General features: G+C 42.1%; 2 protein-coding genes across 3 annotated transcripts in view; one reads left to right on the top strand and one right to left on the bottom strand.

Moving 5' to 3' along the window:
* inpp5l (inositol polyphosphate-5-phosphatase L) overlaps positions 1-21317 on the top strand; it is a 29657-nt gene extending 8340 nt beyond the window's left edge. Inside the window, exons 2-16 of one of the 2 annotated variants that reach the window (XM_018744176.2) lie at positions 1614-1655; positions 4424-4524; positions 5102-5189; positions 10839-10902; positions 12884-12987; positions 13392-13444; positions 14389-14508; positions 14833-14917; positions 15032-15124; positions 15221-15295; positions 15519-15592; positions 15674-15785; positions 15910-15975; positions 16076-16143; positions 16904-21317. In XM_018744176.2, coding sequence (XP_018599692.1) covers positions 1614-1655; positions 4424-4524; positions 5102-5189; positions 10839-10902; positions 12884-12987; positions 13392-13444; positions 14389-14508; positions 14833-14917; positions 15032-15124; positions 15221-15295; positions 15519-15592; positions 15674-15785; positions 15910-15975; positions 16076-16117 — 1119 coding nt within the window. In that variant the 3' untranslated portion in view covers positions 16118-16143; positions 16904-21317. Of the gene's footprint in view, positions 1-1613; positions 1656-4423; positions 4525-5101; positions 5190-10838; positions 10903-12883; positions 12988-13391; positions 13445-14388; positions 14509-14832; positions 14918-15031; positions 15134-15220; positions 15296-15518; positions 15593-15673; positions 15786-15909; positions 15976-16075; positions 16144-16903 lie in introns of both variants that reach the window. The other variant, XM_018744175.2, reaches the window with a different exon arrangement.
* Positions 21318-23148: 1831 nt separating this feature from the next.
* nkx6.3 (NK6 homeobox 3) lies at positions 23149-27077 on the bottom strand. The gene is made up of 3 exons (XM_029257044.1): positions 26671-27077; positions 24704-24869; positions 23149-23436 (listed from the first exon to the last, which is right to left on the bottom strand). The coding sequence occupies exons 1-3, from the start codon at positions 27075-27077 to the stop codon at positions 23206-23208; spliced, it is 804 nt and encodes a 267-aa protein (XP_029112877.1). The 3' UTR covers positions 23149-23205.

The raw sequence follows: 27077 nt of genomic DNA, 5'->3' as shown, positions 1-27077 counted from the left end.
CTTAGAATACTGTCATACGCGTCTTTCACTACATATTACACTGGTCTTCAAGAAAGACTGCAGTTCTTCAGGTAAGTTTGGGGAGTTCGTGCAAAGCATTTCAGTTCTTCCTCTAGTTTGTAGAACCCTCCCCTTCAGCATTGTGCATTGGGGAGTAGTGTCTTGGAATGTGAAAACACCATGAGGAACCAATATTTGCATCAGAGGGTCAACGTGGCCATCTGAAATGCCTTCATATTGATTGCTTGCTATATGGGAATCCATAGTCATCTGACCCAACAGCATATTTTCCCCACACGATTACAGGTGCATGAAAAAGATTTTAAAAAAGGTTTTTGTGCTTTGACTTTTGATACTAAAGGTTTCTCAACATGCACCAGCTTTGTGTAAGTTGCAAGATGTGCTTTCTGTTGACTGGGTCAAGAGGGCGTCGACACATTCAATGGTAATGTCAGGTTGTTTTTGAGGTATCCTGGTAAGACTGCAATCCATCGCTCCCTGTGTCGGAGATTTAACTTGTGTCCACTGTTTCACTTTTCTCCACCCGGTTTATCCTTGTTTGACATGAGCTGATGTTTTCATCTGTCCTCCTCGCATTGTTTAAGTTTTTGTTTTTTGTGGCTGGTGTGTTTATGTAGCTTTTTCAGATTTTCTGTTATTGCTTTAGAAACACTCATATTAAGAGTCTGTGGGGGGTGGCGAGTCCATTGGTACAAGAGTGGGACATCTTAAGTGTAGTAAACTGGCAATGCTCTGGTGTGCTCTGCGTGACAGGGTGTGCAGGAAGCTGAAGATGGGCCTTCCTCTGAGCTCCCTGCCAAACCCTGTCGACTCATTCAAAGGCCCAGGCTTTTCTAAGACTGTATGTGAAGCCTGTGGTTCCAGCCTCCCTTGTGCTCTTGCCTGCTGCCTTGACCCTTGAACAAAACACATTAATGTTCCTCAGACAAGGCAGCAAAGAGGGTTATGCTTGGTACAAAATGTATTTTCATATACTGTTTTATCTCATCCCACTCGGTTTACAGCCCTAATTTCTTAAATTTTTAATTTTTTTTTTTTTTTTTTTTGGACATGGATGGCTCCTGATTCCGTTACGTTTATTTTCAACACCTTGCCACAGCATTGCAACCCAGCTATAGATGCAAGCCTTTTAATTGTGCTGGCAAAAAACTTCAAAAGTGTGTTTTTTCTTTTTTCTTTTTTTTTTTTTTTTTGAAACTTTAGAAAAATCCAGCTAGGTTTCATCCCCCATTGGCATTTTTTATCTCATGACTCCTCAGTTTTAGTGACTGATTTGTATTATTATGGCTTAACACCTCCTGCACAGCATATCAGCCATTGCCACGTTGCTTGATTATCTAGTACATTTTGGTAGGTTTGTTTGAGACTCCACATATTCACATGCTTGTTTGTGGAGAAGTATCTATTTATTCATATGTGTGGGGAAAAATATGTCCTGTGAGGAAAGTGTCACTGTATAGTACATTTCTAATGTGCAAAGGTAAAGCAGCAAAATTAGGTGAAATTTAACTTGCGTATTGAATTGGAGTTCCAGGCTTTAATTAGTCACATAATTATTAACTGACCTTTAAGTGCCTGTCTTTGTTTTTCAGGTGGGTGAAATTGAGAACCAGTGGCTGCGTGAGCTTCTCACGGTGAGTCGGGCATCTCCTTGGTTGCTGCCGTTGTCCAAGAAATGCCGAGGAGTACAATCTCAGCGCGGGCATCAGTAATGGTGTTTGTGTGTGAATGAAAAGCTGCTCTAGTTTGAATCATGTCCAGCAGAGGGCACCTTTTCCTACATTTCACCAAGGTAGTGCTTTTTTTTTTTTTTCTTTCTTCCTTCCTCTCCCCCCCTTCAGTGAACTCTGCTTCTCCTGTGTTCTTGAATATTTCTTTTTGTGGTTTAAACCTTCACTATACATTTCATTCTCATCTTTCTAGTGTGGCGTGTGGTTTAATCTCCAGACATTTTTAATAAAGGGTTTAATGACTCAGCAGCGAAAATTATTGGCTTAATTTCATAATGAACCCTCTGTTTCGGAGCAAATGGTTTGGAGTAAATGTGGCTTGTACCTCAATTTAGCCTCCTCCTCTGTGTTGTTTCGTAGCTGTGTACGGATCTCAATTTTGTCACTCATTTAACGTATCAATAAGATGGAGACAGTTTTAGAGTGCTTTGCTTTTTCAACTTTTCGGAAAAGCTTATCAGTTTCAAACTTCAAAAATAGAATTTCCTTGAAAAACAATATCATTATAAATAACTTGTGATTTGATTTAGTAGTCATTTAAATTATTTATTTATTTATTTATTTATTTATTTCTTTATTTTTTACTTAGATACTGGGGGGGCGCGCGGTGGCGCAGTGGGTTGGACCGGGTCCTGTTCTCCGGTGGGTCTGGGGTTCGAGTCCCACTTGGGGTGCCTTGCGACGGACTGGCGTCCTGTCCTTGGTGTGTCCCCTCCCCCTCCGGCCTTACGCCCTGAGTTGCCGGGTTAGGCTCCTGTTCCCTGTGACCCTGTATGGGACAAGCGGTTCAGGAAGTGTGTGTGTGTGTGTGTGTGTGTGTGTGTGTATACTTAGATGCTTTTCTCTAAAGCGACTTACAATGGATACTATTTAGTGTTACTAGCCCACACACTTTATTCACCAAGGTGACTTATACTGCTAGATACACTACTACAATGAATCACTCATTCATACATCAGCGAAACACTCTCTTTCTGTGTCACTCACACACTATGGGGAAAACTTAACAGCATGTCTTTGGACTGTGGGAGGAAAACGGAGCACCCGGAGGAAACCCACGTAGACACGGGGAGAACATGCAAACGTCACACAGACTGAGCGGGGATCGCGTTTATTACAAATCCTTTATGAATAGCCCAGCAGAAAGTGTCAACACTAATTACATTGACTGGCTAGGTAGTGCTGTTGTAATAATAATCACCACTATCCCATATTTAACAATATAGTGAAAATGGAGTGGTATTTAAAGTTTGCTTTACAATAAAGATGAAATTTACAATAACTTCAAGCATTTAAAATATAATAAAATTGGAACAAAATAAAAATAACATTTTAAAAAATTGCAGCAATGAAAGAAGAGCAGAATTCATCCATTATTTATAACCAGTTCAGAGTTACAGTGGACTGGAGCCTGTCCCAGAACTATACAATATTAACTCACTAATGTAAGGGTATTCTTGTTATTAAAGCTGTTCATATCGTTTGAATAAGTGAGGTAATGGCTATACATTTATAGTTCAGTTCTATAAACATTCAGACTCCCACCCTTGCTGTAATACCCTTGAGTAAGGTACTTGCCCTGAATTCCTCTAGTATAAATGAAGCTGCTGGATAAATGGGCAAAAAATTGTAAGTAACTTAACGTTGTCAGTTTCTTAGAACAGCATCAGCTGAATGAGTAACAAGAACAGTATTGAATCTACTGTTACAGTCATATATAAGATTTCTATAGTAAAGTTCCAGTTGAACTGGCAAAATGCCCTTGTGCTAAATAATAAGCCTAGAGTATAAAAAGTGCTATATATTTTGTAGAACCTGTTTTGGGTTTTTTGTACAGGGTCCTAATTGAATGGGAGGTTCTGGATATTGCATTATTTTCTACAGTAATTTTAAATGAGTTTTAACAAGTTTAAAAAAAAAACAACAAAAAAAAACAGAACAGAACTTTTACACTGGGATATACTGGTGTCCTGTCCAGGGTTTACCTTCCTTCACACCGTGTGCTTCTAGGATTGGTTGTGGCAGTCCTGAAGCAGTTATTGATGTGGAACTGTTTGAGTATATATTATTTAATATAGCTGTGTTTTGTCTTTTTAGAACATACCTTGTCTGTGAATGGAGAGGCATCTGCATTGTGTAGATATTAATGACTAAGTGACTTTGGAGTTATGAACAAAGAGTTACAGGCTTCTGGTCAAAACTATATTTTTAAGTGGAGGAGCTAGTATAGTCAAATTGACGTTTTCCATGGTTGTATTTTCTTTGTTAAATATGTGTGTACTCCCTTCCTGAATGTTAATTTAGTTTCATTGCAGCTGCAAAATGCATTGGCTTCCTTCACTGTGGAAGGTTGACCGTTGCAGCTGGGAAATTGTTTTGGTGAAATCCATGTCTGTGTGTTGTTCTTATTTCTTCGTTTCCACAGAATGTATATTGTATGTACATGTAAATATTTTTGAGTGGAGCATTAGGAATTGTTACCATTCCATTACAAATCACATCATGTACGCAGGTAAAACTGAATAAATGACGTAGGATGAAGCCACCTGTGGGCCATATGATTAGTGTAGGAGTGCCAGTGTCAGTGTCTTGCAGATCATGGAAGTTCAGGAAAGCCATTGATGGTACTATGCCTGAGGTTGTGCTGACCCTAACCTGCTTTTCCCCTCCAGACGGTACAAGCCCACAAGCCACGCTTTGTGGCCCTGCACTTCCAGGAGGTGGGAGGGAAGGATTACATGATCAACATGAGCCATGCTGAGAACTTTCTTTGGTAAGACCTTGCAGAGCACACCCTGTTCAGACAAAACAATAGGCTACTGAAGGGGTCTACAGCTTTGGAGAATGTTCTGCTTGACACCTTCTTCAGACTCATTGCACTCGTTTTTTTTCAGTAAGAACGGTAAAGAGCAGTAAATGTACAGATATTGTTTATATATAATATATGGGGGGCGCGGTGGCACAGTGGGTTGGACCGGGTCCTGCTCTCCAGTGGGTCTGGGGTTCAAGTCTTGCTTGGGGTGCCTTGTGATGGACTGGCGTCCCGTCCTGGGTGTGTCCCCTCCCCCTCCAGCCTTGCGCCCTGAGTTGCCGGGTTAGTCTCCGGCTCCCCGCGACCCTGTATGGGACAAGCGGCTCAATGTGTATATAATATATAAAGCAAACTTGCAGAAATGTGCTAATTTAAAATGTGCACGATGACTTATTGGAAATGGGCACAAGATGTGCCGGTTAAAATGGCTTTAACAAGTTTACAAATACACTGCCCAACTCATTAACTGTATTTATAGTAACTGAGTTTTCTTGAATGAAAGTGGTAGCACTGACAATGTTTACATCTTGTCTTTCAGGAAAATCGAGTCAAGTGAGGAGATGAGAGACTTTGATAGAGCCTGTATCTACATGGACAACAACTTTAAAGCTGCAGACAGCTTCACTGTGAGTGTTTCCAGGGAATCCACATTCATCCCCTTTTTAAATAGCATAAACTGACATTTTCTATAATTTTAATTGATTCATTAAATACACTAAGGATTTAAATAGCCTTATGAAATGCAAGGAAACAACCAAAATGTATCCTGGTGGATTTAAAGTCAATAGTGCACACAGACAAAGGAATTATAATTTTCAGCTTTACTGGACTTTTCTTAAACCTCTCTGAATGGCGGTTTACCAAGATTTGCAGAGGCTGAAAAGTTCTTAGTAAGGGACTAACCGGAGACTTCTTTCACAAAAGAAAAGACGAGATGTTTTTGACTAAGTGTTTAGTAGATCTCAAACCTGGCTTGATGCAAAATCTGTGTGAACACCTGTGACAACCTAGACACTTACAGGTGAAGCGCTCGTGCTGCAGAAATGATTCTCCACATTCCCGCCGCTAGAGGGAGCCTGCAGTCTATTGTGGGCTTTGGTTTCTGAAATTACAAGAAGACAAAACTTAATGAAAAAGAATGGCATCTTACTTGTAAATTGGATCTTTACTAGAATTCATCAGCCTGAAGGTGTTGAAGTGCAGTATGAGCTGTCTTTTTAAGACATTAATTTGCTTATTTCAGCTAACGTTGCTTATGCTGTTTAAAGGAATCTTGTCTACGTGAGGAACCACCTTGTAACAGAACAGTCCAGGTTCACTCCCTGGATTTTGAAAATTTCTTCTTTTTTTTTTTTATTTTATTTTAATTCACCTGTAAATTAGTTTTGCCTTTACCCACGAGCAATTTCATTGTCAAATTTGAGTTTTGACAAAATAAATGATGGCTTCAGGTAACACAGTTGGTCCTTGCAGACCCTGCCATCTTTGGTTGTTGCCACTCCAAAACTTTTTCAACACACCCCAGCACTACATGCAATGGGCAGTACAGTGTAGATTTCTACAAATCTGAAGAATTTATTTTCCTGTGTTTAAGCCATGGACGCATTCCTCCGTTTATACAGAGGGGAAACTGGTCAGTGTGATTTTTAAATGAATTTGATGTCCAGCAATAGAAACAGTATACATTTATTACAGGTCACTCGGCATTAGATCCTGATTTTCAATGAATAGTGATGCCACGAAGCTGTTTGATATTACTGTTTTGTAAGGCATCTTTGCTGTCATGTTCAGTTGTGAGCAGTTACCTGGTGACAGCTGCACACAATTAAAATGCTTCTCATGCATTGTTTGCCCTGCCCCATGTGTTTGCTCACAGTTTCTGCTCTATTGGATCTCAGTGTCACACACAGCTCAGCACATTGAGTCCCTTTGGCATTTTGATTCTTGGTCTGTGTGTTCTGGACTCGCCTGCTCATTTGGTCTGAGCAGTATTTGATGTCCACCCCTTCCCATGTCCAGTACATACAAAAGGCCGTTTGTTGGTGTCTTCTGGATTACTTGTGCTCTCTGCGTGCTGTGTTCATGACAGGTCTTTCTTTTCAGTCTTTGAAATAAAAGTTCACTCTCTTGTGTTCCCTTTGTTTTTCGTTCATCTGTCAATTCATGGTAGAAGTTCTGCCTTCTCTCTGCAAGCAAGATAGGAGCCTCTTACGCTTTCACTGAGACTGCTCTGGCAAAGCCCCGAGAAAGCGAACATTTGTTGTGATTGTCTACCTAAGAACATGTTTTCCTTTCTGATAATTTAACAGCATCCAAATATGCATCATTCTATACATAAATTTTTGCACAATATTTTCTAGCAATTTTTCTGAAATTATGTGGTATTAGTAGGCTAGACTTTAAAAATAATCATTTAGCATGAATTTAATATGTGGATGGTCTGAAATTCATTTTCAGTTTATTTTTATAAAGTGCTCTTCTCAGTGGAGTGTTACAGAGCAATGAACTGGCAAAATGCCCTTGTGCTAAATAATAAGCCTAGAGTATAAAAAGTGCTATATATATATATATTATATATAAGCACATATAGGGACACACTGTGAAAGAAAGCAAACCGGCACCTAAGAAGAGGGAAACTTCCAAAGCAGTGAAACTGGAGAACATTGAAACTTAGGGGGTCCATGTATCAGTGGCTGCCTTCCTCTCCTGGCCATTCTGGTATAAATAAATGCTTCCATCTACCCATTCATCCCTTACCAAAAATTTCTTGCCAGTTAAGCTCCAGAGTTTTTTGGAGCCAACACTGGATGCGTACATACATTAGGGGCAGTTTAGAGCCACCAGTCCAGCTGGAGCATGTCTTTGGACTGTGGGAAGAAACTAGAGCACCAGGATGAAATCCACATACGCATGGGGAGAGCGTGCAAACGTTGTACACGCTGAACCGGGTTTGAGGTAACAGGGTAGAAGCTGTGTAGTACCAGTGCTGTTGGATGCTATCTGGTGCTCTCTATCTCCGTGTCACCTAAATATGTGCAGTATGTTCAACACCTAAAACTAAAGCAGCATTGCAAGTCTGACAAAACTGTATTTAAATTTTGTTGGTCAACATTGTAATTCAGTGTACATGGTAAAAATCTGGATTTCAGCTTGCTGATAAAGCAATATGTCCACAAACTGGTGGATTCCACTACTGTACACATCCACAATCTGTACTTGATATGCTGCTTGGTGGGTAGGCAGCTGGTAGTGTAGCAATTGGGGTTCTTGCCCTACAATCAAATGCTGCAGTTAAAATCATGCTCTGCTGTACTACCCTTGATCAGTTTACTATACCAGAGGTGTTCCAGTAAAAATGATCCAGCTGCAAAAAAATTAGAAAATAGCTTACTGCACAAACCATAACATTGTATACTGCCTTGGAAAAAGTGATCAGTTAAATGAATAACTGCAAAAGCAAGCAAGCGTTGTGTTCTTCGTGCCGTTTTAGTATGTTGTGTTTAATGTGCATTCTTTGGTATATCTGTCACTTTCCCTGTATCTCAGCACATGTTTTCCTCATTAGTTCTTTTCCTCCCTCCCGTCACATCCTGTTTCCTCCCTGTTGGAATTTTCTTCCTAGTTAGTAATTTTCCAGCCTCACTATCTCTCAGTGCCGGTGCTCTGTTTGTGTTTAGCCATCACTGATGCTGTTGGATCCAGGGTTTTAACTTGCTTCACGTGCTATTTGGCTATTTCATCCTAAGTGAGTCAGCTGTCTTATGGCATCATTTCTCTCATGTTGAGGCCAGAGTTTAGACAGCCTTGAGTGTTTAGCTTTGATTGTCACATGTTCCTGGGAGCTTGTGCAGGTTGAATTTTTTTTAAGACAAACGGTATACTCTTTTTTTATGAGCCTGTCCTGGTTTCGCATATGAGACCAACTGGTTCCCACTGCGCCAACTTCGCAGGAAAACCAAGACCTCCAATGGGCAGGGGGCAAGAAGTCGCACCGGGAGTCAGTGCATCTCCCTTCGAAGAGCGAACATGGACGGGGGCGGGCCAAGTTAATAAATTTAACTCTAGATTAAAACTATTGATTGTCCCTCACATTTGTAAACAATAAATAAGGAGGGCGGAAGAGTGCTGGACAGGTGGGACAATGTCCCCCCTCACGGTGGTGGCTAGTCCCTCTCCTCATTCTCATTTCGCCCATGCTGCCCACATTGATTTTCAATTTGTTTCCCTTCTGCTTCAGATCGGTGCCCTCGCAGGGTGTGGGCTCTGGGGGGGCGCTGACTGGAGGGGTACTCGCGCACCCTTGTATAAATGGTGATTTGATAAAAAATCGCTTGTAAGTCAATAAATTTTTATTAAACTGTTCTGCGGACTGATTGATGAAGATGGGTGAGAGTGTGCTCTAGGATCTAGTGGTGTGTGACTAGTGTTTGTGGAGTGGCTGGGGGGGGTCTGAGGGTATAACCCAGTTGTCTCCATTGTAGGAGGACCACTTGCAGATTTTCGAAATCTTGTTTTGGTCATTACAGTTAGCGGTGTTATGTTTTGGATATTTCTCTTTTTACTAGTAGTACAGAGAGATACATATTTTGGCATGTAAGAAAATTAAACATTTTTTTCAGTTTCTCATGGCAAGGTTGTGAAGTGTGAATAGGGAACGTCCTGGGCACATCTTGTTTTGTTGCTTCAGGGTTGCAAATGCAACGCAAGCTAAGAGACTCAATGACTCAGCAAAGTTGTGGCAAATTGGGGGGGGCGGCTTGTTTTTTCATGGTGTGAACTAGTGCCATTCTTCTGTAAATTGAGTTTAAAAAAAAAAAAAAAAAAAAAAAAAGACAGTAATTGCCAAGCTGACAATAGTATGTGGAAAGGTGTAACATACTCGTTCTGAGCAAAAGGTTGAGATACAAAAACCACCTTAACCAAACTAAGCCACTTAAGGCACTGTAAATAACTTCATAGCCCTTCTGGTATAGATTTTGAGAGACCTCTTATGACAGTACTGAAGAGGGGTTAAGATTATTGTTTATAAATGGAATTTCTATTCATACACTAGCCGCAGTTTGATGCCCTACTCCACCGTGGAGGAAAAAGGTGCGCTTATCAGTTTTACTAGCAGGCCTTCAGGTGCCTGCTGTTGGTGGTAATGCCAACGCGAAGGACTGTTTTCTTGTTTTGATATGGATGACTGAGGATTCCTGTTGTTGCTAGTTGAACGTTGTAGATCTGCAGGCCAGGAGAGCTCATAACGCCGCTGTGTGGCTTGTTACAGCTGGCCCTTTAAGGCATTTTCCCCCCCTCCAGCGCAGACAGCTTCGTCTGTAATCACCGTGTGCCCTGGGCTGGTCAAGGGGACAGCTCTGTCACATTAAATGAGGATCACTTTGACCTGGAGATTAATCGCCTCTTTGGGGGGATATATTTCATGCCGCTGTAGGTAGAAGGGGGTGCGACGTGGCGTCACGCCTAAGACCCCCTGGACACCAGCTGATTTTTCTTCTGACTCCAGCCCACAGCTACCGACAGCAGCCCTGCTGCTTAATCCCTTTTAAATGGTTTTAATTTTCTGTTTCTATTGATCTCGCGGGGCACGATTAATCAGATCAGTGAAGCAGGCACTCAGTACATTAAAAATTGTCAGGCCACGTCAGAGATGATGTTTGGGTGATGTGTGGGTGTGAGCGCGCAAGTGAGGTGGGGATGGGAGCCAGCAGGTTTTGGGGGGGCAGGGGGGTGCGTGGGGGGTGCGTCTCGAGGAAGAGGTCGGTGGTGGGGCGGTTTAGGTCCGTCATGTTGCCAAGTAGAGTTATATACAAGCAAATTATTTCTTTTTAAAATCAACCCTGAACACTGGCCCTTGACCTCAGCCTTAATTCAGTCTAGTCAGCATTCAGACCAAGTTGGAGCTAATGGACAGTTGTGGTTCTCTCCTGGTTTCACTTGTGGTGCTTACCTCCCCACTACAGGCTACTTAGCCCTACTCTCACTTCTTTCTCTGTTAAGGAGAAGATGGGCACTGGAATCATGACCTAGCTGTGTTGTTTCAATTGGAAAAAAGTAGACTTTTTGGTAATTTATCAAGGCACAAATGCCAGCTTATCATGGTCAATGACCAGTGTTTGCACCATCGTAAAATACAATGCCGCATTTTTTTTTCTGACATTAATACGGCGAGGCTGTAGTTGTTATTGATTAGTCAAATATGTGAAAATACGGATGTGTGTGCCGCTATAACCGTAACGTGACTTTTGTGAATTTCTGCTTGTATTTTGAATCAGGCCCTGGGAAGCATGTACTTTATCCACAAGTCCCTGAAGAACATCCACCAGTATGATTTTAGCGGTAAGTAGGAATGCGTCTTTGCGGCTGCTTCGCCGTCGAAACAACGGGACCACTAAAGGGCTGTTAACAATTAAACTGAGAATAAAAGAAAGTGACCCTGGTTACACCCAGTTGTTACTCTTTTCAGGCAAATACCTGGAGATAAGGTGTTGGTGAGGTTGTGGTTGGGACCTGTCAGCAGGGTGCGCAGAGACTGCAGTTCTGCGTTGGCAGCCTCTCTGAACAGAGTCGTCCCTCCCGTTTGTGGGCCAGAGAGATATTTACCTTTTATTCATTTAGCTGAGGCTCTTATCCATGGTGACTTGCCTGGCCACTGTGGAAAAATACAGCACCGTACCAAGAATAATAATATTGTTCTCATCAATCTTACAAGTACGTTGGTTTCTTATGTTTGCATCAGATTGTGTTTCTGATCCATTGCTGTTTTCATTGGCACATGGATTTTTAGTTATCAAAGTACGATAAGCAAGCCTTTAGACATTGTCACTGGTCATTTTTGATTAGCATCAATATTATGAAGGTAAGGTGCTCCTGAAAAAGCCTTTGTAAGGTGAAGTCTCATAAATCGAAGATGTAATTACTGTTAGTTTAAATAGGAAATAAAATTATATGACCCATTTATGCTAAAATCACCAAATTCCATTAAAATGGATAGAATTGCTTCAGTAGCTGCTAGTATCACAGCACAACATAACAAGACAGTTGGCTTTCATTAATTACTCTATAATAGTGTATGACTGTCTACCGGCACTCATTCAGCTGTCTTGTAGCTGTTACACAGCCAATGTTCACAAACAGAGCATAAATACATGATACTCAGTGATACTCAATTTTTTTGTATTGCTTCAACCTTTAATGCAAAAAAAAAAAAAAAGAACAGGACAGTAAAGCAACTTGTGAAAAGTTCAAGTTTCAAGTTTATTGTCGTAGATACAGTACCATGTACATGTATCATGAAATTCTTCCCGAATGCTTCTCCATAGACCACGGACAAGGACAGAGACACTGCAATTCCAAAAATAATCTCCATATTCTCATACAGAAATGTTTTGGTAGGATATGCAGAATGAAACAGGCTCTTCTCATCTGTGAATATGTTACATCAACAACACAGCAACAGGAATTCCTTTAGGCTTCTTTTAGCAGTTGAGGTCTTAGGTCATTTCAGTAACTTGTGTTAGTTTGGCACGGTGGCACAGCAGCTAGAGAGTGTGATTCAATGGGGTTTGGATCCCTGCTCAGTCTCTAGGGAATTTGCATGTCTTCTCTGTGTTCATGTGGGTTTTCTCCTACTTCTTTGGGTTCCTTCCATAGTCTAAAGATGTGTCTGGGGTGAACTGGTGAATCTAAATACTTAGCATGTGGTTATCTCTGCCCTGGTGGGTTAGTGTCTTAAATGGAAGTTTTATACAGCTGGGTAATTACTACTGGAGCAAATCAGGGTAAGGACCTTTCTCAAGGATAGTACAGCAGGAGCTGAGGTTCCACCTGGTCCTTGGATTACAAGGCACCACCAGTAACTACAATGCTACTTATAACCAATTAGTGATTTAACTAACAAATGTGCAACAAAATACGTCCACCTGTCTGGGTTTCAGTCCCCAGTTTAGGTGTTCTACTCCTTTGCGGTCTTTAGATCAAAGTCCTTCTTAGTTCTCGAAGTGGCAAGATGTTTGCGACTGCAGGATAGACTGAAAAACTTGGCTTTAAGCAAATGGCTGGTGGTGCTGATGTGCAGTCTGGTCACATCACTGTTAACAAACATCCTCAACTAATGGGGCAATGGAAGAGCCATAAAGCACCCATCTGTGCTGTTCTGCTTGTAGCACAGCCTGATCAGCCCCCCAAACACAGGCTAATGGACTGATTATAGATCTGCTCATCATGTATGCGGCTGGGATGAGTCCAGCATTAGTCTATTGATTGGTGTTTGCATGTTTTCTTACTCTTTTACCCCTGCCCCCCCCCCCTCAACCTACAGTGAAGGATTTCAAAGCTGTCTCGGGACATAACAAATATGTTGGCACGCTGGACGGGGTGACCACAGTGGAGAAAGAAAAATTCCCAAAGAATTTCTGGCCTGATGTGAGTGCAGAGGGGTGGTGGGAGGCTGTCAGTGGGACCAGAGGGGTATTTGGGTGTCTGGGTCCAGCCCTGCACCATCATTTAACCGCACATTTTCCAACATGGGCTACAAGAGCTGGGGAATATCCAAGTTTGGAGCCCTCTGAATTTCACATTAACATTGACTTTTATTAATCTGGGGAAAAACTGTCAAACGTAACTGAATTATTACAGGTCCCAGAGAACTTAGGGCTTATCTATCTACAAGGACAAAAAGAAATATTGATTCCACAGAAGCAATGGGCAGGAAGAAAATAGCCTATTTTGTTTATAGAGTTTTTCGCATATTCTGCGATTAGTATTTTATTACTGAAAAACCTTCTTGACGAGACAGTACTTACAACATCCTGAATCCTGAATTTCAGTTCAAGTGGTCCAGGAAAGGGTACATGAGGACTCGCTGGATCATTCATAATCAGTAAGTATGGGCACCACCTAAATGCTCATTTGTGTGTTTTTCTGATTTTTGTATAGAGTTTTCACAACTTCGTAAGTCTGTTTAAACAACTGAGAGACATTCAGTAAAACCTGTGCTGGCAGGTGTACACTAAAGTGAGAATGCAGTACGGTTAGAGACCTTCCACCTTGCGTAGTAGTCCTGCATTTTCTGTTGCCATCTGTTGCCTCCTAGCCTGTTTTTTCCTATCTCCTCGCTTGATCACACATAATTTAGATAGCAGTAAAGCCTTTTCGATCCTCTACGGCGTTGCGCTCTGTGACAAACATGTCAGGAACACATGTCAGCAAACACTCTGCTCTCGCGTGAACAATGGTTACTGTTTGCTTTCCCTTGTTGCTTCCACTATCCCTTGAGACAAAAGCAGCCCATTCCCAGAGTGCCGAGGGGTTACAGTGCGTCAACACGGCACGCCTTTTGGATGTACATTAACTGTGACCAGGTGCCGGAGGAAGAGAGCATGACAGCACCCACCTGTGTGTTCGTGCGTCTCGCTCTCTTGCCTCGGTTGTGCTTTATTGCCATCGGAGTTACAAGCAGTGGAAGAGAGTGGGCAAACACACTAGTATCAGGAACGCAGCGTTACTCGTTTACATCTCGCGTAATTTCTGAGCATTGTTCTCTGCATTGTGTAATGAAATGTACCACAATATTTCTGTATTTAAGAAGTTGAAGTTAGACATATTTATTACATGAAATAACTGCAGAGTCACTAGATTCAAAGGATAAAATAAATCACTTTTTGTAATGGTCAAGGTTATTTTTGTTTAACAGTTATTCCGGATATGCTGTTTTGTAGTGATTTAAGAATCTCCAGCAGCTGTCTGACACTGGTTGTAGTGGGCAGTACTGCAGGGTTGCTCAGGTTTCAGGGAACAGGTGATCTTACAGCATCCCTCCCACAGGGGGTTCGACCTGGTCAATGTCCATCTCTTTCACGATGCCTCCAACCTCATCGCCTGCAATGAAAGCCCTTCCATCTACTCCGGCAACCGCAAAAAGGCCTTGCGATACGTCATCAACAGGTTGGCTCTCACCCATTGGTTCCTGCAAGAGTCACTAGGAAACAGCATTAAAACTGACCAAACTGGTTTCATCAACAAATGTAAAAACGGTGCTCTGCATCCTGTTCTTCACCTGTAATTTATGGTTATGATGTCTGAACATGAGCAGCTGGTTGCCAGCTTCAACCATCTTGTCCTACGGCCAGAGATTGCCACACAAGCAGCCACCCTTTATGCTGCCCAGGAAAATTTATCAGCCCACTTGACAAGATACTTAATCACAGAATCTATTTGCTAATATAAAAGCTTGAATTCAGTAACTTGTTTTGCTTTGTTTTTTATCAGAATATCAGATAGCAGCTACATTCCTCTCCCATTCTTCTTATTTGGAGATTTTAACTTCCGACTGGACACGCTCAGTCTGGTTCAGGTATTTCAGACTTTTCGTCCCATCATGCAGTATGCGTGCAAGAAAGAGCATTCTTCCGCCTCTGGCATCTTCTGCCATGCCACTGACACTTTCTGCTCATGTGCATTGTGTCAGAACCTGTCAAGATCGGCAGACATTCAGATGGTGAAGGACAGCAGTAATGAGGTTGAGAAGATCATCTGTGAAGACAAGGACAATGACCACAAGGTACCCAAGGTAGTCTGTCCAGAGCAGAGATCAGTTATCCTGCCTGACACATGTTTGAGGTCTACAGAAATTTCACTCTACCATCATGCTTTTCAGGTGCTCCTCCATATTGAGACCAAGCATTTTGCCTACCTGAACCAGGCAATCTTTCGAGACGACAATGGCAGAGCGGTGAGTAGGGACTTGTTGTCCTCCTGCTCACCCACCCATATCTCTGCTGCACTACATACAGTATATTGTTTATTGGGCAGCTTTCTGGAAGACTTAAAGACTGTAGCTGTGGATCAGGACTTGCGACCTGCTGTTTTCAGTTCATTGCCACCGTGGTCCTCACAAGACGTTTTGAAAAAGGATGGATAAATGGATAGTTAGGCAGCTTTTTTCCTTTTCGCAGCTTTTGAAGTACGATAAGGAGGTGGCTGCCTTCCACGATGTCATCACAGAGGAAGAAATCACTTTCCCTCCCAGGTGTGCACCTCTCTGTGTCCTCAGCCCCTGATTTCTTGTGTTGCTTGCTTTTCCTGAACACCTAATACCCCCTCCCCTCAGTTACCCCTACAGCGAGGACTACACCAAGCCCATACAGTACATGAACACGCGCTGCCCATCCTGGTGTGACCGGATCCTCATGTCCCACTCGGCCCGCCTCATCATTCACAGGGTGAGTTCCTGCCATCAAACAGCACTGGTGCTGGTGGGCTAATTGCTCTCCTTTATGTGCGTATGATAGTGTTTTAGTTATGTCTGACGATTAAAAGATCATATACAATAATCTTGTGTAACAGGAAGAAGGGGAGAGCAGCGTAGTTTACAATACACTCGGCCCCACTGTCTGCATGGGGGATCATAAGGTAATGCCCGAAGGGTTCTTTTTAAACCTGATGTTTTGAGCTTATTCAGAATGTATGATCTGCACAGAACCAGAGCTCATGGTTTCTTCTCCTTCCTCAGCCCGTTTTCTTGTTCTTTGCACTGAAGACAAATGGACACTGAACTGAAGCTGCAAGGCTTTCCAGAAGGTGAGTGGTGTGAAAAGCTGAACCCGCCGAGTGCCAAAGCACCCCACTCGCTGCTTGTGCAATGACATGTTTTCCGGCTGTTGTCCTGCTCTGTGGGGACACAAAACTTGATGTTCATGGGGATCCCTCGACCTGCACAAGGTGATCAACAGCACTCCCCTACGTTCCGTGTATCCCCAGTGGCTGGGGATCCGGGCAACATGAAACCAAGATGAAGTGCAGACCCCAGTTCTCTCACGGAAGGGTGCCCGTTGAGTCCCCCTCCCCCGCTGTGGCTGCAGTGCGCTGCCGGCTACTCAGAGCACCATGTCAGTGGAACACTGCCGATTAATGACACTCTGCTTCACCGGCCAGGCGGGAATTTATTGTGCGCCATCACATATTGGCATTTTTACCGCTGAGATTTTGTTTTGCTGCCGGCTTTATGGCCTTTCCGTGGAGTACGCTCCTCCTTTATTAAGATCAATCGTGTTCACAATCTAACAATGATGAAAATATGTTTGTCATGCATAGAGTTCAAGTCTTGCCAATCGGCTTTTAATTTAAGGTGTCCGGCACACAAAGCCACTGGCTTATGAAGTGAAAACATTCTGGTCCGTTGCATTCGTGCGTATTATTATCAAATATTTATAGTCACATTAATTGTATTAACCATAAATTGTATAGCTGAGATTCACTCCACTGTCATCTTAATGTAGATTAACTTTAGTTGAGAGGTTGCTGCAAAATGAAAAGTAATTTTTTTTTTTGTCATTTTTAGGCAATGAGGATCCATCAGTCAGACCAGGAGTTTGGGGATCTCTGTCACATTCACAAATGTCATCCTGAAAGTTGGCTGACCAGCACTGACCCCCTACAACACACACAACCTTTGTGTTGTTCCCAGCTGTGCGTGACGGTTAACAATAATGGACACTGCCAACCTGACCTCCCCCAGCTTTGGCGCCCCTCCGGTGGTGCAACGAGCGTGTGTGACCAGAAGAGTATGCACTGTATAGCAGTAGCATTAAGCCCAGCGCATCTGTTTGAGTCGCACCTCAGTTCATGAGAGAAGGTGAATGTCATTATACTCAGCACTGTGATACCCCATGGATTCAGTCCTGGATGCATAGGACATCTACAAGAACAGACAAAATGCCCAGTCACTGTTTGGTCATGTGTCCATGTGTTGACACCTAGCCTGAGACACAGTCCTGGATGCCTTGTCAGGCTTTGTCCAAAACTACACGTGGAACTTAAAATATTACTGTTTCTCCGATTCGTTCAGCTGAATTCTCACTGCCACAGTATGCGTCAAGTACCTTTCTCAGTACAGGGTGGATAATTGACTGTCGTACTGTAGGTCCAGATGGGACTTTTTTTTTGTTCTGGCTCGCATCGGGCTTGGGTCAGTCTCGATGTGAACAACAAAAGAGTTATAGTTTGCTTAGTAACCAGGCTGACTTCCCTGTACTAGCCACATGCTTTGTGTTACTTTACTGATAACCAGCTTTACTGGCTTCAGCTTTTTGTGGATGTTGCAACTGTCATCAAGCTTTTTTCGCTCAAACCTGAGACTGAAAAATCTTTTTGTGGTCAGGTCAGATTTGGCTAAATCATGTTGGTCTCAGGTCAGATGTACATGCAAATTTCCTGTCCCAAACAGCACTCGGTTTCTCAGGGGAACAACTTCAGGACTGCTTCTTGGACTTGAGCCTGCTGCCTTTTGGTTGCTGGTTATTAACCCCAATGCTACATGCTGCCTGTCAAAACAGAAAAAATGCCAACAGTCTTCCCCTCCACAGCAGCAGATGCTCCAGAGTTCCCAGCTGTATCTGCACAGTCTCGCAATCTTGATGTAAGGGTGCACTTCGTAGCAAAAAGCCTGTTACAGTACAAGTTTTTCCCCTTTCTGATTTTACTCTGTATATTTTTGCATTGTTTAAACTAAAATGCAAGCATGACAATGACAAATGAAACACAGCAGGAGCCTCTTGAATGGATGAACACCATGGGAGCGCTTTGCCCGCCTCACTAGTGCCAGGCTTCCTCCGAAGTGAAGTGTAATTGGTGCATTCAGAGTAACTGGGACTTCACCTCTGCAATGTGTCATGTTCTCAGCTGATCTTAAGTGTTTCCTTCACTGCACAGGCTCCATATGATTTAGTTTCCCTGAAATTTTACTTCACACAGGCCACACATGTATGCATCGTTTCAACAGCATATACCATATTGTATAATAGTAGAGATGCTGTCAGTAGTATACTAAACTCCAAAAGCACATTGCATCTCCCCTCCACACTTTAATGGAACAAATTAAATTGTTTCATGGCTGGAGACAGTTTTTGAACCCATTAGGGTGGCCTTGACCATGGAAATCCACTGTAGTCTGTGGACATTTAGAGTGATTAATATGAGCTGTATTGGTGAACCCCAGTACCTCGTACCTAGTGCTGATAGGTGGATTGATTCCGAATCTATGGTGGGATTCCATAGCTTAACTCAGAAATCGCTAGTGACCAAAGTGTATCTTTAAATTGGGCCACGTGGGTACAGCTCTAGAGAAATGGGCTGGTGTGGATTTAAAAAACTCCTAAGCTATACATTGCTAATTCCCAGAGCTGTGACAGGTAGCCAGCTGCGGCTGATCTGCTGTGCTGCGCACTTCTTCTGCCTTGTAACAGAAAGCTTTGTCTGACAGTACAGCTCATTCACCAGTCCTCCGCTCGACTGCACTGACGGATCACCTAGTGAGAGGAGGATCCATACCAGTTTGGATGTCTGCATCCTGTTCTTTTTTGCATGTGAAACCCATTTTGCTATTGACAGTAAGATCTTAACTCGTCAGATAATCATAGAGATCTTTCACCAAAAATGGGCTTGAACACTGGGTTGCAAAAAAAGATTTTATGTCAGTCTTTTTGCGAAATCTGAAGCTATTGTGTTTTGGCTTTGTCCAAATGAAAGCAATTGTTCCCCACTGATATGGAGACAAATTTGTCCCATTTGGTTACTGTCACAGCAATCTATGATGGTTTTTGGTTAATGGCTTGGTGCCATCAGCAGAAGCTTAGTCACTCGTTGTTCCCAATGTGCATGTTGTTTCAGGCATTGTCGTCTCAGGTGTGATTGTTGAATTGCTTCCCTGCCAAGCCAGAAATGTATGTTTATCATTTTATGCAGCTTATTGAATGGTATTAGAATGATCAGTTATCTGAGGTTCCTTAGATAAAAAAAAAAGGTGTTCATACATAAGTGTACAGACACACAATGGCTTATTTTAAGGCGCAGGTATAATTGGCATTGCTATTATATTGACATTATTTCTCATATTTGCATTTCATATTTAATTATATTATGCTCCGGAATTTTAACAGTGGTTTTTATTTGCTCTCACACACACTAATTGTGTGAATCCATAGAGGCTGTTACTAATTTCGAGATTAAAGTGAATTTAAGCTTAGTCAAATGTGTACATACTTTGAAAATGATATAATTTTTATTGCTTTTCTAGGTTGTTTAATGCTTTACAAATGATGAACTCTGGCACATTCATTCTCAAGCCTCATAACTTTCTCCCAGCCTTTGTAACAAACCAGTGGAGATCCTTTGTACTTCATATTTGAATCACCGGCTATGATTTATCTGCCAGAGAAGTCTTAGAATGATTGAAAGCTGAATGGAAAAGAAGTCATTGTTTAGTGCAGCTACAGGTATATATCAATTACACGACATGTTCTCATGACTCTGAAATGTGTTGACGCTCAATAACCTGTGTCCTCAAATTGTCATTAATGTGTTTATGTGTGCTAAGATGTGCGAATGAGCAGTACGAGTCCCTTGTGCGGTTGTGCCTTGAGAGTGCCTGTGCTCTACAGTTCACATGAGTGTGATACCAGCAAATAGGAAAACACTGATGTAGCTGGAGTTCTCTGAAACACTACATAAAAGAAAAAAAATTTAGACCATTTCACCACCAATGTAAAATGCTGTGTATGAAATATTGGTAAGTTTTGCTTTAACAGTCCCTGAGTCTCCGCATTTATACTTTTTTAAGTCTTTGAGTGTTCTCTGTTCTCGTATTATCTGTCTGAATCGCTAAAGTGCTGGGAAAATGATCTTGTTCAATAATGGAATGCTGGTTTGAGAACTGCTAAGCTCTTCCCAGATACAGGAAAAAAGGTCGTTTAACCTTTCTCCTCTGGTTCATATGTGTCATTGCTTATGTGTATGATGGACATTATTGTTGATTGGATTCCATGGTTACCAATGATCCCTTTGTTTTTTTTCCTTGGATTTAGCAGTCATTTGACCCACTGAAATTTTTAATTTCAGGTTTGAAAGCTGTAGTTTGGAGCAAACACAGCTCAGGGTTTCCAACCTACTGGTAATGTTGTACAATGCAGTATAAGATGACCCATCAAAAGCAGTGGAGACTGAAACAGACGAGATATGAAACGTGCCTCCTCAAGGTGAAATGGGATGGGTGTTCTGCTCCATTGACCAGATCAATATCTAGTAGGACAGAAAAAGCATGCCGGAATTATGTTTCTCCGAAAGGGATCGTGGCTATTGTTGGATCAAAGGCCAGGAGCAATAGTTCTCTGATAGTACTCAGCCACAAATTCATCTGCAAACCACACACCACCCGTTTGTTAGCCTGGTACAAAGGGAACCACAGCATATTCCTCGGTCTCGCTCTGAAATGATTCGGTCTACAAAATAACACTGTCATGAAGAAGGGTCAGAACTGGTTCCAGTTTTGTGTTCAAGTGTTTTCCACAATGATACATACATCTGTGTTAAAGCTGTATTATGATAGCAAGAACCAAGTTTTGTTTTTAACTAAATTTAGTTCCTCGTATCTTTGATCTTCGTTGTGAACCAAATTTTTAGTGTAGCATTACATTAAAAATATGTATGACTACCTTCCTAAACGCAACATATCCAGTGTTTTTGGTCTCCGAATGTTACTGATGACTAAATAGTCCAGCATTAAACAGATGATATCCTCTTGACCAGGTTTCTGCAAAAGTACTGGATGATACCTCGATTATATAGCATGAAAACATTTCTGTTGTGCCAGCTCAGATGTTGTATGTTCAGTGTAATGTAATCTCTGCTTTGGGATTTTACTTCTCCTCAGTTGTATGTTGACCTTTGGACATGGTAATGGTGATGAAGTTATAATTATATTCATGTGCTTTCATTTCTACTTTCTTTAAGGTGAAGGTAGTACATTGATGTGTTTACCTGATACAGGTACATCATAAAGGAATTAAAAAAAAGTTTTGATTCAGCTTGTGCACTGTTTATTCTTAAGCGTTTCTGTTACCTAACATTCACGTTTAATTTGTTACAGAACCCCAGTGCTTAACTCGGATCTTAAGAGAACACCTACACTTTTTGTGTCGTATTATTAATATCACTAAAAATTACAGTGAATCACAATACTCTTTGCTCTGCTTTTCCAAGAAATTGCAAGTGGCACATCATCCTGCTGTATATCTCAGCTTTAAAAAAAAAAAAAAAGACTTGTCACACACACACACCATCCGAAACTGCTTGTCCCATATGGGGTCGCAGGAAGCTGGAGCCTAACCTGGCAACACAGGACGAAAGGCTGGAGGGGAAGGGAACACACCCAGGACGGGATGCCAGTCTGTTGCAAGGCACCACCCAGACCCACTGGAGAGCAGGACCCGGTCCAACCCACTGCGCCACTGCACCCCCCGTCTTGTAACAAATATTACAGTGTAAAACATATCATATGAGGAGGTAGAAGTGCTGCATAAATTTTGCTTCTTTTGTCAAAGTCCTTGAATATATTCTCATATGAAAATGTTGTGTGGATTTTCACCGTTAAAAGAATAGTTTGACACAATAACAATCACTACAGCTTAATAATAAATAGCATTTTATTATATAGCTTCTCAATTGATTTTTACAGCTTAAATGGGAATAAAATTTTTTTTTTTTTTAACCAGTGAAGGATATTATATCACCAGCCAGTTAAGCTTGAATTTCTGTTTTGAGGGTAAAAATTACCCATCTGTCTAAATGGGAAAATCATTAATTTGCTTCGGAAAAAAGTGCCAGCTAAATGAATAAATGTGAGCCACGTATAATAAATAACACGATAATAAATTTATTCCAGAGATACCATATATACATTTGTGAAAATCAGGTCACAGGAAACTGTGAACATGGTGGTTTATCATCATCATCATCATCATCATTACGATTATCACAGATTTACCATAAATTACAAATAATGCATACAAGGCCAGTTTTGCCAACAAAAGTCTCGGTCTGCTTCAATTTGCTCGGTTACAGTTGTTGAGTGGAGATCGGCGACATGCTCAGCTTCATGGTCTTACACTCAACTAGGAGATACTGTGGAGCCATCGTGCATTTTCTGTTTCTTTCTACCGTACGTTAAAGGAAACCGCTTTGTACGACTTTGCAGCGTAGTGCGTGTCCGTGTGTCATTCTTGTTCGAGGGACTTATTGCGGGAAATGTGTCGTCGAAAGCCACGGATCACCCAGCCAATTCATCATGTTTTACGTTAAAAGTGCTTACATGTACAGCACTGAGGACATTTAATTGTGGATGCATGACAGCTACTCGATATGACCACTTAGTTACATTGTTACACCAGTATTTAGGGTGCTATTTACACCAGCACAGGATGATATCCTAATGATTATATGTGCGAGTGCTGCCCAAAGGGCCATGATATGCTGTTTATAAAACAGTAGAAATATATTAGAGTCTATGCATGAGTTTGTATGAATGTGACTTGGGCCGTGTTGTGTTCATCTTCTATGGGCTTTTTTTATCTTTAGGAATTTTGTACCAATAAATCAAAATGAGATTTGATTTTTTTTTTTTTTTTTTTTTTTTTTTTTTTTAAAACCAAAACCTGAAAGTGGAAAAACTCCTTAAAATGTATCAAGTGTTATATGTTTTGAAGCTTTACTGGTGATGTTAGGGCTTGTTTATTGCATTAAAATTGGAATAAGTGTTAAATTGTCACAATGATAAGAAAACAAATGATTTACGGTGCGTAAGAGTGTATGTCACACCTGGTGTGGGCCGAGTCGGAGCACAGAGAACGCTCGGCGGTGTTTGCGCAGCAGCAGCCGAATTTTCTCATCATCCGAGTCGGGGTCCAGGGGCTTGTTGTACTCTTCGTCCTCGACCTCGTTCTCTGATGCGTTGCCGCCCTGTTCCCCTCGCGCCGCCTGCGTGGAGCTGGGCTCCGATGCGCTCTTCTTCCGCCACTTGGTCCTCCGGTTCTGGAACCACACCTGCAGAGACAGATCGAACCGTGGTCCTCCGGGGTTAGTGCTCCCCCCTGTGTGTTATCGCGGATGCTTATGCGATGGCCCACGGGGACGTCTTTCTGCTTCTCTCACTGCAGAACGTGACCAAGCTGCCGGATGCCGGCAGCACCCATCCCATTGCTGGAAACCTTCAGCTTCCTTTCGGTTTCGCTCAGATGCAGTTAGTCTCCTTTCTAAGTAGTTCTGTCAGCTTTTACATTCTGTTTTTAACACTACCTTCCTTTCCATCATACATGACATCAAGAAAGCTTATGTGTTGGAATATGGCTTGAAGTTCAAATGTCAACTCAGGCCTCAACTGCTTCAGTTATTTAGAGAGAAATTTCTATGCAGATGCAACCCAGTAATAAATGTGTATAGCTGTGACATGTCAGAGCGCGAGCGTGTGTGTGTCTGCGAAAATGTATATTCGACTTTTCGCAGCGGGGGTGCGGTGGCACAACGGGTTTGGCCGGGTCCTGCTCTCTGGCGGGTCTGGGGTTCAAGTCCTGCTTAGGGTGCCTTGCGATGGACTGGCGTCCCACCCTGGGTGTGTTCCCTCCTCCTCCAACCCTGCGCCCTGTGTTGCCAGGTTAGGCTCCGGCTTGCCCCGACCCCCTTGGGACAAGTGGCTTCAGCTAGCGTATCTGTGTGTTTTTTTTAGTTGTGCAGTATTCACAGATTTTAGTGGTTTGGGTTTGTGCACTTTTAACTAATAATTTTAACTTATATGGGTTATTTGTATAAGTGTTACTTATAGATTTTAATGGCTTCGTCTTATGTGTTTTTGTGCACTGAGTTTTATATTGATTATTTATGTGCATGTTTGTTTTGTATTTATTTGTCCGGTTTTAGGGGTATGGCCAAGTTTTATTTTGTAATTTAGAAGTATTTTATGTGTTTTGAAAGAAGCATGTATTAAGATGATGATCTCAGCTGAGCTGCTATTGGGGGACAGTCCTTTTGGGTATGTTGTGGTGGGGAAGACATGGGTCAGTTATATATATATTTTTTTTTTTTTTTGATGTCAGAAAGGGAGTGTCATGGGAAAGATTTTGTCTTGACAATGTGTTTTATGTAATGGTTGCTTAGCAACTTTGCTGACCAACTGTAGGAAATGGTATTGGGTTTGTTGGATTGTAGATTTTAATGTGTTGTTTTGGTTGTGTATTATTGATAGCTTTACTAAATAAAGTTAATTAAAAAAAAAAAAAATCTGTGTGTGTATGTGAGAGAAACACAGCAGCCTTACCTTGACCTGGGACTCCGTCATGCCCAGCGAGTACGCTAGCCTTGCCCTCTCTGGTCCGGCCAGGTACTTGGTCTGCTCAAATGTCTTCTCCAGAGCGAAGATCTGGTGCCCGCTGAAGGTGGGCCTCGTGTGTTTCTTCCTGCCAGCCACATCACCAAGGTGCCCGCTGTCTGGGAAAAGCGGAACGACATGTCACATGTCCGTACCGTTCAAAGCACAACTTGCCGTTTCTCAGCCCAGTTCCTTCCTCCGAGTCGCTCACAAGTTCATGGTCGCACTACCAGCTCCACTAAGCCATCATTTTCTCCAGTAAAAAAGTACCCAGCTGTATAAACAGCTAAATCACTCAGTAGTTAACATTACAAGGCACTTTAGAGAAAAGCAACAGCTAAATGAATGAATGCCGAAAAAAAGTGCTACAGCCTTTCCATATGCTTTTTGGATTACTTTTTGTAATATTCGACTGATACAAATTAACAAGACGATTATTTACTCAATTATAATGAATGTATAGTGTTTATGTTCCATTGATAGTTACCAGAGTCTAGGTTTACAAACTGCTATACTTGCTATAGTTAGGCTTTACAGGACCAAAATAAAGTTGAGGTAATTTTCCTGTACAACTAGAATAAATGAAAACAAGTTACAAATTTAACCAATGTGGTTTTCCCTGAGCCGCTGCACAATACATACGCAACCACTTCTTTGTACAGCATTTCTTAAATTATGAAACATATTCATATCATCAGTCATTACAAAGAACTTCAGCGGTTTCACAAAATTTCCTGCTTTTAGTAATATGAACATCACAGCACTGATCAGCTGACACTGATTTCCTGCTCTAATTTGTGAACTTTTTAAAAAATTGCTTAATGTTTTGCCCATCATTTGTGATCCATGTTGCTGAAAGTATGTGAACCCCATAAGGATGGTCATTATTACTGTATAAAATATGCACACACACATCGTCTGAACCGCTTGTCCCATACGGGGTCGCGGGGAGCCAGAGCCTAACCCTGGAAGGGGAGGGGACACACCCAGGACGGGATGCCAGTCCATCGCAAGGCACCCCAAGCGGGACTTGAACCCCAGACCTGCCAGAGAGCAAGACCCTGCCAAACCCACTGCACCACAGGCCCCCCATGTTATTAATATATCACATAGTATTCTTGGCACAGTCCCAGTTCAAGTTAATCTGTTGCAAAATGATTATGCTAAATTATTCTTGGAGTGCATGCAGTTGTTTATTGTTTAATTGGTAATGTAGTGCTCGATATAATTTATAAAACAGGACTTGAACCCTAGACCTGCCAGAGAGCAAGACCCGGTCCAACCCATTGCACCACCGCACCCCCCTGTATAAAATATTAAAATAAATATATAAAATGCATAAATGAGTATGATTTACACACTGGATTTTACTTACCTACTTGGTTGAACCAATGTAACTTGAGGTTCACTTATTTTTATATCTACACTGTTTCAGTTTTTCTACTACACACATGATTTCCTCTAAAGCAACATATGAAATTGATCATTACACAGCTATTATGTCAGATGACAAAGACATCCTCTCATTAAATAATGTGGTAAAACGAAGGGACACAAGGACTTTGCATGCTTTCAAGCAGCACTGTACTCCTACTCCTGATATTTTTAACGGGTTAGTTTATCCAACATGTGAGCAATGCTGTACGCTATAAACTGAATGAAGCGTAATTCTTGTATACTGAATCTGTAAGAATGAATACGGGAGAAGAGAAATTAATTCATTATTCTGAAGGTCTTTTGAAGCCACAATGAGCAAAAAACAAAGTAAGAAATTAGATTATTGAATTTGCTGCCATAGACACTCATGCAAAAGTGTAAAACTGATGCGATGAGGTCTCAGTGGCACTCCAAAGTCAATAAGTTTGTCTAAGGTCCTTTGCGGCTGTGTTCCTCTGCTGCTGTCGGGCTGAAGGAACTCACTGCTGCTGCACTGCTGTCTCCCTCCTCTCCACTCGTACCCAGGTTCGGCCCAGGTGCCGCTGCTGCGGCCCTTCACCGGACACTCAGCAGTAGGCTTGGAGAAGCTCCCCAGTGGAGAGTTGTAGTCCCGATTGTAGTAGACGCCAGGGGCTGCAACGGTCCCAAAGCCCCCCACGGGAGGGTAGCTCGAAAGCAGGGTGCTGCTGGGGGCGCCGATGACAGAGCGGCTGAGGATGTCGCTGATGCCGTGGGGTGTGCCGGACGGCAGCTGGTTGTTGAGGCCTGGGCCAAGCTTGTAAAAGGAGTTTTGCACTGAGTATTGGCACACGGGCGCCTTCATATCTGTGGGGTACTGATTCAGGCTGTTGTTGAACAGGAAAGACCCCGTAATGTTGGGATCCAT

This window comes from Scleropages formosus, chromosome 12, assembly GCF_900964775.1.
Source record: "Scleropages formosus chromosome 12, fSclFor1.1, whole genome shotgun sequence".
NCBI lineage: Eukaryota > Metazoa > Chordata > Actinopteri > Osteoglossiformes > Osteoglossidae > Scleropages > Scleropages formosus.
This window is presented reverse-complemented; position numbering and strand designations above follow the sequence as displayed.

Bases quoted from the DNA above. Each gene is read 5' to 3' on its own strand.
- nkx6.3 (XM_029257044.1), bottom strand. From the start codon at position 27,077: ATGGATCCCAACATTACGGGGTCTTTCCTGTTCAACAACAGCCTGAAT. The intron at 24,870-26,670 runs GTTCCTTCAGCC...TTTCCCAGACAG, and splicing joins CAGCAGTGCAGCAGCAGTGA to CGGGCACCTTGGTGATGTGG. The intron at 23,437-24,703 runs GTAAGGCTGCTG...CTGTCTCTGCAG, and splicing joins TGACGGAGTCCCAGGTCAAG to GTGTGGTTCCAGAACCGGAG.